This window comes from Haliotis rubra, unplaced genomic scaffold (assembly GCF_003918875.1).
Source record: "Haliotis rubra isolate DU_JTF1 unplaced genomic scaffold, ASM391887v1 Scf847, whole genome shotgun sequence".
Lineage (NCBI taxonomy): Eukaryota > Metazoa > Mollusca > Gastropoda > Lepetellida > Haliotidae > Haliotis > Haliotis rubra.
The window spans coordinates 268,764-285,146 of record NW_025767576.1 but is presented as its reverse complement, the minus strand read 5'-3'; the positions used below and the strand labels follow the sequence as shown (position 1 = coordinate 285,146).

The window sequence follows — 16,383 nt, the reverse complement described above, 5'->3', positions numbered from 1 at the left end:
TTATATCTCTGGTGACTCAGAGGCAGTCATCAAGTCAGACTAAAAGACTGCACTAGCTAAATTAACACGTGACTCAGACCGTCCAATTGATTTCTACCTATATCAACACTACAAAATCTTAACTAAAACTAACATGGAAAACGAACAATTTGTACGGGTAAAATATCTTGTTCTCCAACAATTTTTGTTACTTAGACCCTACATCGTAGCATGTACATGAAATGACTAGTTTCGATATATAATCGTTTGAATTACTTATTTGTTGTTTTTAATCCAGCTCTGAGCAACATTCAATCTGTATTACGGTAGTCTGTGGAGCCTATATGTTCAATTATCCTGTTAGTCGCCTCTTACGAAGCGCATGGTTTGCTGAAGACCAGTTCTAACGGGGTTAGAAATTATGATCCGTACAGACGCTATCAAGTCACACTTTCAACTATTTGTATGCGTACTGTTATTTCAAGGCTGTGGAAATTGAAATATAATCTCATCTCCATTCATACATACTACTGACTGACTGAGTTTGGGTTTACGCCGCTTTTAGCAATATTCCAGCAACATCACGGCGGGGGACACCAGAAATGGGCTTCACACATTGTACCCATGTGGGGAATCGAACCCGGGTTTTCGGCGTGACGAGCCAACGCTTTAACCACTAGGCTACCCCACCGCCCCTCATACATACTAACATGCAGGCGTGTCACATCGTAATTTCAGGCCCAATGACTCATTGAAGTTAATGGAATAAATTATTTTCATAACATTAATACTACGTTGAAGATCACTGTACATGTATATGATCAAACAGCAGGAAAAAACTCAAAGCTGGACGTTTTCCAGAAGAAATAATCATATTCAATAAAAGTGAAAAAAATATTTTTCCCACTATTTTGCATAAACGAAGCGAAATTTTTTTTCAAAGAAAAAGATATATCGTTTACTGAATAGGCTTGATGGCCTGAATAACATGTGTTTAAGACCGAAAAGATTGAATAAAACAATATCCACGACAACAGCTGCCGTGTTTAATGGTGTACGTGGCAACATAGTGTGACACGTGGTTAGTAAAATCAGTTATTTAGCATTGATGTATTGACTGAAGTTAAGCGAAGCACAAGCTGCGACGCTGTGTTGACAAACCCGTGTGTGCTTACAAGTTATGTTCACAGTGAAGTAGAATAGAAGCCAGTGTGTTGATCTTGCGTCTCAAATATCAATACTTCAACATATGTCAACATTTTACTGCTCTGTTGAACACATTTCATCCTATAGTTCTGGTAAGCTGTGTTTATGCGCTAAGTCCGGACTGTATATGAGTTATTTCACGGTTTTTTACTCGAAGACCGCCTCCGTGGTGTAGTGGTTAGAGCGTCCGCCCGGAGAGCGGAAGGTCGCGGAGTTCGATCCCCGACCGCGTCATACCAAAAGACGTTAAAATATGGTACTTGTTGGTCCCTGCCTGGCGCTCGGCATTACTGGGTACAACAAGGACTGGTCGGCTCGGAGTCAGTATAATGTGTCTGAGTGGGGTATTCATGCTTCACTGCGGCATGGTATCTCAGTGGGCTAGCACTATAAAACCAGCTTAAGTCTGGGCTAGTACAAGCAGCCGCACATACACACACATACGCATGCACGTCGTCATATGAGCGAAATATTCTCAAGCACGTTAAACCCAATTTCACCTCACCTCACCTTTTCACTCGAACACTCTCTATTCTGAAAAGAGTCTCTATTGGCCTGTAATATGTGTAGTCTCAGTGTATATCAGTCATATCACGGTTGGTTTTTGACTCGAGTACTTTGTGTTTTGAAAAGCGTCCCTATTGGCCTATCAGTAGTTATATGTACGATTTTGTACATCACGCGTGTGTGTGTGTGCGTGCGTGCGTGCGTGTGTGTGGAACGAGGGGGCACCTTCTTTGTACATAAAGGGGGCATTCACATTGTACATGCTTCTCCTTAGAATCATTATCAGCCCCTCTAGCCATAAATTATTAACGGTCCCTAATGATTAACCATGAAGCAATTTGCGAATCGAGCAAGTAACAACAGTTGTGATGAAGGGAGCGGAGCGCCCGTGCACAATTTAAAAAATAAATTACGACGTTCTTAAACTCTATTTCTTCCATTTTGTGACCGTTACAGTTAATGAGTTTAGTTTTACACCGCTGTAAGCAATATCCCAGCAACATCACGGCGGGGACACCAGAAATATTAATGGGCTTCACACATTGTACCCATGTGGGGAATCGATCCCGTACGTGACGAGCAACCGCTTTAACTCGGCCACCCCGCCACCCGTTAATCTTAGATTTTATTTTTACCAATATTAGTAAATTACTTATCAGGATTTTGGGATATTACAGTTCAGAAAATCATATTAAACAGACAAAAGGTACTAGTAGACTACTAATATTCTGTCAGTTTATCATAAATCCGAGGGGCGGTGGGATAGCCTAGTGGTTAAAGCGTTGGCTCGTCACGCGGAAGACCCGGGTTCGATTCCCTACATGGGCACAATGTGTGAAGCCCATTTCTGGTGTCACCCGCCGTGATATTGCTGGAATATTGCTAAAAGCGGCGTAAAACTAAACTCACTCACTCACTCACTCACTTGTAACTGCTTTCGAGTGGTATAAATCCGAATGGGGATTTCATGATGACCTAACACCGCCTGTCAACGTTTCAAACAAACGTGCGATGCCAAAGGGACATCATTTTCACAATTACAGAGACCATCTTCCACTATAATCGTGAAGTGCCGTTCAAGTGCGTGAAATTGCGGCTTTCAAGTTAGACAATAAATATCTTGTTCGACTTTGCACAACCTGAATTAATAATTTACGACAGAGACGGTAAATTGAGGATTAATTTTCCTAAGTTATTAAATTGCCATTGATATATTTCGTTTTTTGATGGTCTGAGAAAAATACAATTTCTGAGAAAAAATAGTAACAGCCTTGTATATATATTCTATCAACGCCTGGTCCCGAATGGGTTTAGTTTCAAATTCTCTCGAAGTTATTATCAAACAGCATCTAACGGTTCACCTCTGGAAATAATGCCCACCAAAACATCCACATTTCCCATTCGCACGAACCAGAGACCATATCATAGAATATAATCTATTATATGGTCTCTTCATAAACGTATTGTGCGTACACTTAAAGATTTTAAGAGCGCTTCTATTTAGCATAAATGTCGAGAAGAATTTATCGGGATTGATTTTGGTCGCTGTCGTTCCATCCACTTTCACCGTTTCTTCTACATTTGTTTACGGAAATAAGGCAAACTGTCACTGGTTTCAAAAATTTACCTTCATATTGAACATCCATAACAAAGCATATAATCATGTGAATATTTTTTGCATGTCTTCAGTGAAAAAACCCAATGATTCTGCAGTTATGACTTATTTCTTGTTAGTTAAATTTATTATACACGGATGTAAATCAACTGTAAATGACTGCCATTTTAATAAATTTCGAAATGATTTGTTATTACACTCTACAATATTCCAGCTGTATGGTGGTGGTCTGTAAACAATCGAGTCTGGACCAGGCAATCCAGTGATAAACATCATGAGCATCGATCTACGCATTTGGGATACGATGACATGTGTCAACCAAGTCAGAGAGCCTGACCAGCCGATCCCGTTAGTCGCCTCTTACGACAAAGATTGGTTGTTGAAGAGCAATTCTAACCGGCTCTTAATGGGTAATTAACTGAAGTATGTTTAATCGCCAACTGATTCCAAACTAAAACTATTTTATTATGCCAGAATTTTTTCTTTTATTAGTTCTAACGCAGAAAAAATAACCCCTGATATTTCTGTCAACTTAATGTACTGTTTTATTTAAAACTATGGACTCATGACATAATGAAGACGCTGTACTTGACCAGATCAAAGTGAGTGAGTGAGTATGGTTTACGCACAGTTTAGTAATATTCCAGCAATATCACGGCGGGGAACACCAGGAATGGGCTTCACACACTGTACCGATGTTGGGAATCAAACCCGGGTCTTCGGCGTGACGAGCGAACGGTTTAACCATTAGGCTACCCCACCGCCCCGTTAGCAATAAGAATATTCATACGATCTGCTTTTGGAAAGAAAACAAAAGAGAATTGTTATGTGTCTTTAATGTTTGTCGCACCGAGTCTTTGTGTAGTCGTCCTTGCCGTTTCCAGTGTTGCCCCGGAACAGCAGGTGAAGCGTCGCCATCACCATCACCAGGGACACACACATCAGAGCCACGCCCACTATCAGGGCTGGGTCGCCATTAAGATATGCGTTGCCATCCTTACGGTCATCTGTGAATGAAATCTGAAATAAAGCTGATGGACTTTTCGAGAGGGGATACAGAGGTAAGCCTAGGATACTGAAAAGGAGGGGAGATGTGTTTGTTCGTGTGCGTTACATACCCAAATCACGAAGCGGCTTGACCGAGGGTGCCGTTAACACGAAAGGCTTGTTACATGTTAAGTATGAAATCGATGGATCTACAGGCAGGTTTATCATTATGATTATACAATGTATATATTGATTTTAAGCTGGATCGGAGATCTTACGTGTAGCTATTGGTAGTGAAAACTGAAGGTAGATCACCATACAGCAGCACCAAGGACGACCAACTAGGACCGCCGAAAAAATGAACATACTTTCAAAAACAATTTACTACTTTGGGACTACTACTACTACTAAAATCACAGCACCAAGGACGACTCCGGAAAATGCATACTTTCATAAACAATTTACTACTACTACTACTACTACTACTACTACTACTACTACTACTACGACCATCACTACCACCACCGGTGTGCTTGCCCTTGATACAAAGAGACTGTGCAGGCGCAAACCCGTAACCTTCATTCGCCATACTCATTCGTCACCACTCGCCCCTTTCCGTACCCTTCAAGAAGCTATTCGGCTTGTCCCGGAATAACACGAGTTGGTCACCAATGTCGCCATACTATGAAACGTTATCCGGACCTCGTCAATCTGTGATGCCCTCTTCCGGACACCATTATACCAAGAATCAAAATACAATGTACCTAGAATTCCTTAATCCGGTTATTTATAACCCAAAATCGTGTTTAATAAAAATGTCCGGATAATAGAGGTTTAACTGTATACATTCTATTTTGATTAATAAAGGAATCGTTAAATGTCGTACCAAACTTAGGTGAGCGTTTTGACCTCTTGTTTGCAATTCTGATCGGTCCTGCCGAGAGTTGTTGTGAAGTCAAGTGTGCCTCTTGCTCTAAGTCGCTTCCGCCGCTCTCCCCAGCGTCCCTCCTTCCACTCCCGGGGGTCAGACAACCGTGGTGACATCTGGACTCAGGGTCGGACGCGTTACACACCAACACCTCGCAGTGGAAGTAGACCATGCGGGAACTGTTCACGAACTTGAACGTCTCCAAGGTCAAGGTCACCTCGGAGACGTCACTGACGTTCATGAAGGTTAAGGTTGAATCATGCGCACACCTGTGTAACAAACATACAAAAGTAAGGGGCCGTTGATACTTTATGGCTAGAGGTGGGTGATGATGATTTTTATGGAGAAGCATGTCCAATGAGAATGACCCCCATCCCCCTATAATTTATGTATAAGGTAATCCCCCACCCCCACTCCACTGTCATGTACAAAATCAAAATGTGTGGGCAACACACCCACCCGGTGGGATACGTCACACACACCTGTGCGTACAGCCCTGGCTAGCTATTCTCGAAACGTTCGTAGCCCTACGAACTTCTTAAGCCCATTCTTAACACATTGGCTTCACACATTGGCTGATAAAATTTACGAATTCTTACGAATTCTGTCACTAATATGTGGAATTTAAGCAAATCTACAAATGTTATTTTGGACCAGTGAAGTACAGACAGGACCACTAATTATTGTCCACTCACTGGTCCTGTGGTCTATTTGGAAATTGTGAAAGGTTTCTTTCCCTGCCGTTATTCGATACCTGTAAAATGCACGTGCACAAATGGTATCTAATGCAATATATTACAGTGAATATTCAACGCCATTTAGAAAGTGGTCAAATGTATCAAATATTATATTTGGGTGTCTGAGCGAGTGAGATGGCTGACTTTGTCCAGACTACCCGTTGTCCGACTTCCATTTTTGGTGGCTAAGGGGGTTAGATGGCTGACCATGTGTGCTGGCGATTAGGTGCCAACCATACAAAGAAAGTACCCTGCACACATGCATCCATAATCAAACAGTTTGAACATAATAAACAGACAATTTTCCATATACATGTATAACAGTGATTTAAATGACATGTCCACCCCCTCCCGTTAGTCGCCTCTTACGACAAGCATGGTTTGCTGAAGAGCAATTCTAACTGGAATCTTCTTTATTGTTGCTGCTTGGTAAGGTGGCTTTGAACGTTATTTCAGTTGTATAGTTTGTTATTTTATGCTACACTATGCAATATTTCAGCAATATGGCGATGCATTTACATATAGACAAGCGATTTGGCATTAACAGGGCCGGCTACAGCTTTTCGAGAAAGGGGGGTGGACACTATTGAGAAAGGAGGGGTGCACACTTCATTTTCACGAGAGTTTCAATGGTCATGTAATAAACTTTCAGGTCAAGAAGGGGTGGGGGGGAGTTGCGCACCCCTGCTCCCCCCTCTGGATCCGCCTATGATTAACATCCCATTGAACAGTCACCAAGGTCTAGTTATATTACGGCCTGGTAATGTGGGGGGAGAGCCCGGAGTCATGCAGATCTCGGACGCTCTCGGAAACATGCACAATAAGGCGAACAAACCGGGATTCGAACCCACAATCCGATCTGATAAGATAGGACCATACTTGCCCATTTTCAAGGATCAGGTATTGCACAGAACTATCTGGTGAGGGAGTGGGCGTGGCCTTGCAGTTCCTTGCAAACACCTGAAGGTTCGAGTCGTTGGATTGAAGGGAGAGTTTGATTGACAGGTCCTCTCCCGGCTTGACGCTGAGGGGCGTGGAACTAGAGGGTTGGTAGGTCACTCCTTCATAGATCAGATTCATACTGAAACAAGAATGTGTCAAGATCCTTTTTGTCCTGAGAGCTGTTTGACTTGACTGAAATTTAGTCACAGACTGAAAATTATAATCTAAAAAATATATAACAAAAATCCAAAAGAAGATCGGAACAGTTTTTAATTTCACATCTACTATCAGGCAGCTTACCGTTTGACCTAATATCGATCTTACTCTGCGATCTAACTCATCTTGTATCTTGTAAGTTACCATATATCGAAGGACTACTACCCTCCCACGCGGAACCAGAATAGAAATGGAAATCTCGCTGGAAAAACACAATTAAAATTCGACAGTTGTCCTTATTCCGATCTCCACTCGCCCCTTTCCGTAACCTACAAGAAGCCACTCGGCCTCATTCGTCACCACTCGCCCCTTTCCGTAACCCGCAAGAAGATATTCGGCTTGTCCCGGAATAACACGAGATTGTCACGAATGCTATTCGGCTTGTCCCGGAATAACACGAGTTGGTCACGAATGACTCGGCCTGTCCGAAACGGCACGAGGTGGTCACGATCGCTTGAAACTTAGAGGACTGGTGATTCTATAAATACCCTTCTTTTGAGAAACATGGCTGTACAGAAGCGTAGTTGTGCCAAAATCTAAAAATATTCGTCATGCACGTAAAGGATACTTCCATCAACGTAACTTATGTTTTCATCTTGGTAGGTTATACTTGCGCCAGCGTAGATCATACTTACGAGCACGTAAATGGTTTTTCTACGTAGATGATACTTACGACCACGTAGACGATCCTATACGTAACGTAGATGATATTCTTTTAGTAGTTTTAGACCGGGCACGTATACGCTCCGATATGGTTGATGTCACTGACATTGTCAACAAATGTTTGTCTGAGTTTTCTTTTGACAGTTCTGGTATCTGTCCAGCGAGGGGAGCTGATATGGGATCGGTGTTAGATCATCATGAAATCCCCATTCGGATTTATGACTGTCAGAGTTTAGTTTTACGCCGTTTTTCGCAATATTCCAGCAACATCACGGCGGGGGACACCAGAAATGGGCTTCACACACTGTCCCCATGTGGGGATTCGAACCGGGGTCTTCGGCGTGACGAGCCAACGCTTTAACCACTAGGCTATCCCACCGCCCAATTGAAAGAAAGACAAATTATGAAAAAAGACATCAGTGTTTAATAACGTAATACTAATCATCTCCATCTAAAAGTTTTTCACACGCTTCATCCTTAATCTCCATGTCTTCGTCGTCGCTCTTGACAACGATGGAGAGGGCCACTGTGATCATGATCAGGACCACGCCCAATAGAGCTAGCCCAGCAGTCATAGCAGCTCGCACCGTCTCTGGGTTCGAGACTTTGTGGTCATGGTTTTTGATTGGTGCGTTAGACCTAGTAGCCAATCAAATTGGCAAATGGAAATCAAGGACGTGTCGCGTGAGATAGCAAGGGAATGGATCCAGAGGTTGGTGGAGGTAATCGAAATCCTGGTCCCGCTTGCACAAAGCGATCTAACAAAGCCTTAAAATGGTCGTAACGCTAAGATCGCATTGTGCAAGTGGACCCTAGTATTGTCACACCTTAGACTCACGACCACTCATGACCTCTCGTGACCTCTCACCCCCGAGACCTACCTGATATCATACTTGCCCTGTCCGCTGGTGAGGGCGTCGAGCTCCTCGGTATTCACGAGGTAGTAGCTGCGTGCCACAGTGTTTCTGCTGTAGAAACAACGCACTGTTACGTTGATGTCTCGCACGTGCGAGATGTGACCCGACACTGTGACGTCCTGGGCAGTTACCTCGTTCACATAGACGAAGTCATCACCGACCACCTTCAGATGAGAGTGATTTTCAGATAAGTACTTGCAGTAAATCGCGGCAACATAATTTAATTAAAATATTTATCCATTACATACCTCATCATGGTGGGACGGGGTTTTTTTTATTCAAAAGTTAAATAACAGTGAATTTATGCCACATATATATCCGTCTATTGTCAGAACAGTACCAAAAGACAACACTATCGGAAACACGAAAAGAAACAGTAGTGTCATTTGGTTTAATGTTATTGACTTATTTCATTCTGAAATGAGAGTAATAACAGTAATGGGAAACTCTTTCATAGTGAGAGAGACGGTAGTGGACGCGTCTGTGGCTGTCACTCACCTCCATATGTGTGCCACACCCTCCGAGTGGTGCAGTGAGAGTGATAGTAGTGGGCGTGTCTGTGGCTGTCACTCACCTCCATCTGTGTGCCACACCCTCCTAGTGGTGCAGTAAGAGTGATGGTAGTGGGCGTGTCTGTGGCTGTCACTCACATCCATCTGTGTGTCACACCCTCCTAGTGGTGCAGTAAGAGTGACGGTAGTGGGCGTGTCTGTGGCTGTCACTCACCTCCATCTGTGTGCCACACCCTCCTAGTGGTGCAGTAAGAGTGATGGTAGTGGGCGTGTCTGTGGCTGTCACTCACATCCATCTGTGTACCACACCCTCCTAGTGGTGAAGTGATAGTGATGGTAGTGGACGCGTCTGTGGCTGTCACTCACATCCATCTGTGTGCCACACCCTCCTAGTGGTGCAGTAAGAGTGACGGTATTGGGCGTGTCTGTAACTCACCTCCATCTGTGTACCACACCCTCCTAGTGGTGCAGTGAGAGTGATGGTAGTAGACGCGTCTGTGGCTGTCACTCACAGCCATCTGTGTGCCACACCCTCCTAGTGGTGCAGTAAGAGTGACGGTATTGGGCGTGTCTGTAACTGTCACTCACCTCCATCTGTGTGCCACACCCTCCTAGTGGTGCAGTAAGAGTGACGGTATTGGGCGTGTCTGTAACTCACCTCAATCTGTGTACCACACCCTCCTAGTGGTGCAGTGAGAGTGATGGTAGTGGACGCGTCTGTGGCTGTCACTCACATCCATCTGTGTGCCACACCCTCCTAGTGGTGCAGTAAGAGTGACGGTATTGGGCGTGTCTGTAACTCACCTCCATCTGTGTGCCACACCCTCCTAGTGGTGCAGTGAGAGTGATGGTAGTGGACGCGTCTGTGGCTGTCACTCACCGCCATCTGTGTACCACACCCTCCTAGTGGTGCAGTAAGAGTGACGGTATTGGGCGTGTCTGTAACTCACCTCAATCTGTGTACCACACCCTCCTAGTGGTGCAGTAAGAGTGATGGTAGTGGGCGCGTCTGTGGCTGTAACTCACCGCCATCTGTGTACCACACCCTCCTAGTGGTGCAGTAAGAGTGACGGTATTGGGCGTGTCTGTAACTGTCACTCACCCTCCATCTGTGTGCCACACCCTCCTAGTGGTGCAGTAAGAGTGACGGTATTGGGCGTGTCTGTAACTCGTGTCTGTAACTGTCAACTCACCTCAATCTGTGTACCACACCCTCCTAGTGGTGCAGTGAGAGTGATGGTAGTGGACGCGTCTGTGGCTGTCACTCACCGCCATCTGTGTGCAACACCCTCCTAGTGGTGCAGTAAGAGTGACGGTATTGGGCGTGTCTGTAACTCACCTCCATCTGTGCCACATCCTCCCTAGTGGTGCAGTGAGAGTGATGGTAGGGGACGTGTCTGTGGCTGTCACTCACCGCCATCTGTGTGCAACACCCTCCTAGTGGTGCAGTAAGAGTGACGGTATTGGGCGTGTCTGTAACTCACCTCAATCTGTGTACCACACCCTCCTAGTGGTGCAGTGAGAGTGATGGTAGTAGACGCGTCTGTGGCTGTCACTCACCGCCATCTGTGTACAACACCCTCCTAGTGGTGCAGTAAGAGTGACGGTATTGGGCGTGTCTGTAACTCACCTCCATCTGTGTACCACATCCTCCTAGTGGTGCAGTGAGTGTGATGGTAGGGGACGTGTCTGTGGCTGTCACTCACCTCCATCTGTGTACAACACCCTCCTAGTGGTGCAGTGAGTGTGATGGTAGTGGACGTGTCTGTGGCTGTCACTCACCTCCATCTGTGTGCCACACCCTCCTAGTGGTGCAGTGAGAGTGATGGTAGTGGGCGTGTCTGTGGCTGTCACCCACCTCCATCTGTGTGCCACACCCTCCTAGCGATGCAGTGAGAGTGATGGTAGTGGGCATGTCTGAGGCTGTCACTCACCTCCATCTGTGTGTCACACCCTCCTAGCGGTGCAGTGAGAGTGATGGTAGTGGGCGTATCTGTGGCTCTACATGTGGGGTCTCGTAATGTAAGGCTATCAGCATGAAGACCTGGGAACTCTTTCTTGGCAAACTCCACAAACATATTGTGAGATGTACACGTGATTTGGAGGCCCTGAGCTACAAGAGAGGTCGTACAGAAAGCATGATTGTCTTTAAAACACTAACACATATATTCAGTAATAGCCGTGATTTTGCCTGTGATTTGCAGTCCTCGTATGATCTGATTTTGTTTTGGGAAAAGCAACAAAATATTGATCTAGTTTCATTTAAAAGAACAATATTTACCATGACAATCCAACGATCAACAGGATGCGCATCGATCTACATAACTGGATATGATCATATTTGTCAACCAAGTCAGCTAGCAAGACCACCCGATCACGATAATCGCCTCTTACAACAAGCATGGGTTTCCTGAAGCCAGTTCTAACCCGGGTTATTTACTTAGCGTGAACAACATAATTGCTTTCACATATATTTATTGCATACAGTAGCGTTCTATGTGTACTATGGACCACGTACGGCTGACGGCTGTGGTCATTTACAACAGATTCTGTACCCAAGCAAACAAACACCTGGAAATTTATTATCATATTTTAATCATTTTTTATATGCTATAAACAGCTGTTTTTAGGTGCCAAATCACCACAGACAGCTACGAGGTTCTTGATCCTAAACGAACTAAACTGTCATGGAAACATCTTTGAAGAATACAAATCTGTGTTGGAGTGTGTGAAGAATGAACTTTTCTCGCTGCGTTTTAAGCCCTATTCCAATGACATGACATTAAACATCGTCATCCAAAGAATTGCTCTTATGAACGAGATTAATTATAGGAAAGGAGGTGGTGTACATCTCAGAATATGATTTTCCAACATCTCTGAATTGATTTAGTCCAACATATCTGATTTATCTAGTCCAACATTTCTGTATTGTCTTTTTCACTATTTCTGCATTATCCTTTTCAACATCTCTGTATTATCTAAACCAACATCTCCATATAATCATTTCCAACATCTGTGTATTATCTTTTCCAACATTTCTGTATTATCTAGTGCACAAAGTGTGAAGCCCATTTCTGTTGTCCCCCGCCGTGATGTTGCTGGAATATTGCTAAAAGCGGCGTAAGACCAAACTCAGTCAGTCAGTCAGTATTATCCTTTCCAACACCTTTGATTTATCTAGTAAGTTATCATATGTACACTCCGAGATTATTTGAGGAAATAATGGACATTGCTTGATCTACCATCCAGTCAGTCCATGAAACCCAGTTGGACAAGAACAGTTGACTGCATGGGTGTGGGGTGTGTCCATACATTTTCCCCCGTTTCTACATACATGATCGGTACATTCACTAGAACAAGCCACATGCAGGTGCTCGGTAGTCCCGCAGTTGTGAGTGCCCCAAGCATTGTGCACGCAGTCTTGCAGCGCAGCTTCCCTTCCAGTACATTTGACGTCGTCCAATAAGAAATCAACAGGCGCCGTGACCGAGGAAAACGTTGCACGGAGGGGTGAGTAGCCTAGCTGTCGACAAGCGACAGCAGCGGCGTTGGTGGTGAATTCGTCATCGCAAACTCCACCCCATCTGTAAAATATTTGTCTGTTTGTTATGGAGGTTTTGTTTGTTTGTTTATAGACGCATTCAGCAATATTCCACCAATATGGCGGCGGTCTGTAAATAATCGAGTCTGGACCAGGCAATCTTGTGATCAACAGCATGAGCATCGATCTACGCAATTGGGATATGATGACATGTGTCAACCAAGTCAGCAAACCTGACCACCCGATCTCGTCAGTCGCTTCTTACAACAAACATGGGTTGCTAAAAACAAATTCTAACCGGGATCTTCACGGGTCACTGAACATCGACGTTTCATCAGCGTGTAGTAACACCCACCTTCCATTGTAGAACACCTCCAGCCTCCCTTCCCCCAACCAGGCACCGCCCACCAGCCGAATGTCCCCCGGGGTCTGGCAAGGAAGGAAAATGATTCACAATGATTCGGAATAATTCTTTCATTTCTTTGAGTGGTATTTTCGAAAGTCCTGCTTGGCAACGGTACAAAAATCTGTATCGATACGTCGCACTCACGAAATAAATACGTTCTTATCAATAAGTTTGTCAATAAAATTCTCTCATTTCTTCATACTCTTGGCTAACAGTAGTTTACTCCAGTGTGACTTTCAACTAGGAAAGCTCCTTGGTGTAAGATGCTGGTGAAAGTGTCGGTTTACATCATGCAAATATGGCGTTCCAACTAATGATGAAAATGTTTTAATATGGTGACGTGCATGCACGTTTGTATGTCTGGTTCAGTCATTACTTATTAACTTACTTATATAATTGTATGTGTATTTATTTTTCATTTATTCAGGTGCTCGGTAGTCCCGCAGTTGTGAGTGTCCCAAGCTCTGTGCACGCAGTCTTGCAGCGCAGCTTCCCTTCCAGTACATTTGACGTCGTCCAATAAGAAATCAACAGGCGCCGTGACCGAGGAGAACGTTGCACGGAGGGGTGAGTAGCCTAGCTGTCGACACGCGACGGCAGCGGCGTTGGCGGTGAAATCGTCATCGCAAACTCCACCCCATCTGTAAAGCGAAGTTATGAAATGTTTGTTTGTTTGTTATGGAGGTGTTGTTTGTTTGTTTATAGACGCATTCAGCAATATTCCACCCATATGGCGGCGGTCTGTAAATAATCGAGTCTGGACCAGGCAATCTTGTGATCAACAGCATGAACATCGATCTACGCAATTGGGATATGATGACATGTGTCAACCAAGTCAGCAAACCTGACCACCCGATCTCGTCAGTCGCTTCTTACAACAAACATGGGTTGCTGAAAACAAATTCTAACCGGGATCTTCACGGGTCACTGAACATCGACGTTTTATCAGCGTGTAGTAACACCCACCTTCCACTGTAGTACACCTCCAGCCTCCCTTCCCCCGACCAGGCACCGCCTACCAGCCGAATGTCCCCCGGGGTCTGGCAAGGAAGGAAAATGATTCACAATGATTCGGAATAATTCTTTCATTTCTTTGAGTGGTATTTTCGAAAGTCCTGCTTGGCAACGGTACAAAAATCTGTATCGATACGTCGCACTCACGAAATGAATACGTTCTTATCAATAAGTTTGTCAATATGATTCTCTCATTTCTTCATACTCTTGGCTAACAGTAGTTTACTCCAGTGTGACTTTCAACTAGGAAAGCTCCTTGGTGTAAGATGCTGGTGAAAGTGTCGGTTTACATCATGCAAATATGGCGTTCCAACTAATGATGAAAATGTTTTAATATGGTGACGTGCATGCACGTTTGTATGTTTGGTTCAGTCATTACTTATTAACTTACTTATATAGTTGTATGTGTATTTATTTTCATTTATTTGTTTCAGTTATTTATACCATTGTTTTTAACGCCGTATATGTTTCCAATAATTCAATAGCTAAATAATGTAAATGATCAGTGTCAGTGACTGACATCTTGAGCATCGATTATTCGGAGATAATAAACGATGCATCAACCATATCAGCGGGCCAGACCACCCCATCCTGTTAGTCGCCTCTTACGTCATGCATTGGTAGCTGAAGGTCAGTTCTAACCAAGATCTTTACGGGTACAGTCCAATGGTGCTACCTCTCTGACAATACTATGACGCGATGTAACATACTTGTACTTTAGTAAAGGCGGCATTTTTGGGGGTGTTTTCTTGTTGTTTTTTATTTTGAGTTTTATGTGTATATTTTAAGATATATTTACCTTGCAATTGCAATCATAATGCATGGCAATTTGTACATAAAACGCATTCTAGACATATTTTAATACGACACTAGGAATTCAAAGAATTACAGGCGACTTAAATTAATCACTTTGATTCAATCTTCTCTCATTTTCTTCTGGCAAGTTGCATCTTTTGTAAGGCCACAATAAGAAATAAATGGTTAGGGAACGAAAGTTCAAATTCAATAGCATGATTCAATTAATTGTAGAACTGAAATGAATCCTACTAGAACCTTGTACAGAAGTGACATGACTGAGTGAGTATGGTTTTATGCCGCTTTTTGAAAAGTTTCAGCAATATCACGGCGGGGGGACACCAGAAATGGGCGTCACACATTGTGCCCATGTTGGGAATTGAACCCGGGTCTTCGGCGTGTCGAGCAAACGCTTTAACCACTAGGCTAACCCACTGCCCCAGAAGTGACATGAAAATTGGCACATGTAATCCTTCTTTACCCTTGAAGTGAGTGAGTATGGTTTTACGCCGCTTTTAGCAATATTCCAGCAATATCATGGCAGGAGACACCAGAAATGGGCTTCACACATTGTACCCATGTTGGGAACCGAAAACAGGTCTTCGGCGTGACGGGCGAACGCTTTAACCACTAGACCACCCCTCCGCACTTACCTGTGAAGACGTTGGAGGAAACAACACAGTTATTGTAAACACTGTAAACAGCTGTCTGAAATAATCCAACATTGTCTGTGCCCCAGTAACGGTAATGTGAGTGCTAGAACGAACTCATATCTTTTTGTCTGGGTTACTGTGAGAACGACCGCGTGTCGCGACCTTTAGTGATAAAACCTGAGACTGGTAAATGTACCACACTGCGCCTGGAAGCGACCATTCCAGATAGTTTTAGTAAGGAGAGATAGGACACAGTCTACATTATGTCACCTGAAGATCCCACCGTCGAGCAATGCTGTCAAGGTTCTACAATACTAAAGACACATGCAGGCAGAACTAATTGTCATCTGTTTGAGTGAGTGAGTTTAGTTTTACGCCGCTTTTAGCAATATTCCATGATGATGATGGAGGGGGGGCACCCATTTTGTTCTTGGGAGGTAGGGGTCATCAATTTTGTACACATGGGCGGGGTGGGGTTCGTCATTGATTGTGTACGACATGCGGGGGCTTACTTTGTACATAAGTGTTAGGGGGCGATATTCACATTATTCAGCCTCTCCATGAAACATCCCACGACCCCCGCCATAAACTATGAACAGACCCTTATTCAACTTCGTTAGTGTAGTATAGTGCAGTTAATTATTTGTTTTGCTATGCTTTTTTACGAAAGACGTTTTGCGGAACTCCTTCAGCCACTTGGACACAAATAAAAACATTTTGAGGGTTTAGTTTGTGTTGTGAGGAGGTTATATTTCCAGAACGATT

At 43.9% G+C, this 16,383-nt stretch overlaps 1 protein-coding gene across 3 annotated transcripts; it reads right to left on the bottom strand.

Moving 5' to 3' along the window:
• Positions 1 to 4,126: 4,126 nt before the first annotated feature.
• On the bottom strand, positions 4,127 to 14,196 carry LOC124262614 (CUB and zona pellucida-like domain-containing protein 1). 3 transcript variants are annotated; one of them, XM_046697118.1, is made up of 7 exons: positions 14,123 to 14,196; positions 12,438 to 12,793; positions 11,144 to 11,322; positions 8,662 to 8,861; positions 6,843 to 7,040; positions 5,181 to 5,491; positions 4,127 to 4,314 (listed from the first exon to the last, which is right to left on the bottom strand). In XM_046697118.1, exons 3-7 carry the CDS (start codon positions 11,285 to 11,287, stop codon positions 4,142 to 4,144), a joined length of 1,026 nt encoding a protein of 341 aa, XP_046553074.1. In that variant the 5' UTR covers positions 11,288 to 11,322; positions 12,438 to 12,793; positions 14,123 to 14,196; the 3' UTR covers positions 4,127 to 4,141. The 3 variants fall into 3 exon arrangements, with proteins under 3 accessions (XP_046553074.1, XP_046553076.1, XP_046553075.1); XM_046697120.1 differs by lacking the exons at positions 11,144 to 11,322; positions 12,438 to 12,793; positions 14,123 to 14,196 and adding an exon at positions 9,272 to 9,296; XM_046697119.1 differs by lacking the exons at positions 11,144 to 11,322; positions 12,438 to 12,793; positions 14,123 to 14,196 and adding an exon at positions 9,196 to 9,230.
• Positions 14,197 to 16,383: the final 2,187 nt, after the last annotated feature.

Coding starts and splice junctions, on each gene's coding strand:
- LOC124262614 (XM_046697118.1), bottom strand. CDS start 11,287: ATGTTTGTGGAGTTTGCCAAGAAAGAGTTCCCAGGTCTTCATGCTGAT. Junction 5,492..6,842: donor TACCTGATCCTTGAAAATGG/GCAAGTATGGTC, acceptor TTTGTTACACAG/GTGTGCGCATGATTCAACCT. Junction 4,315..5,180: donor AAAACGCTCACCTAAGTTTG/GTACGACATTTA, acceptor TTTCATTCACAG/ATGACCGTAAGGATGGCAAC.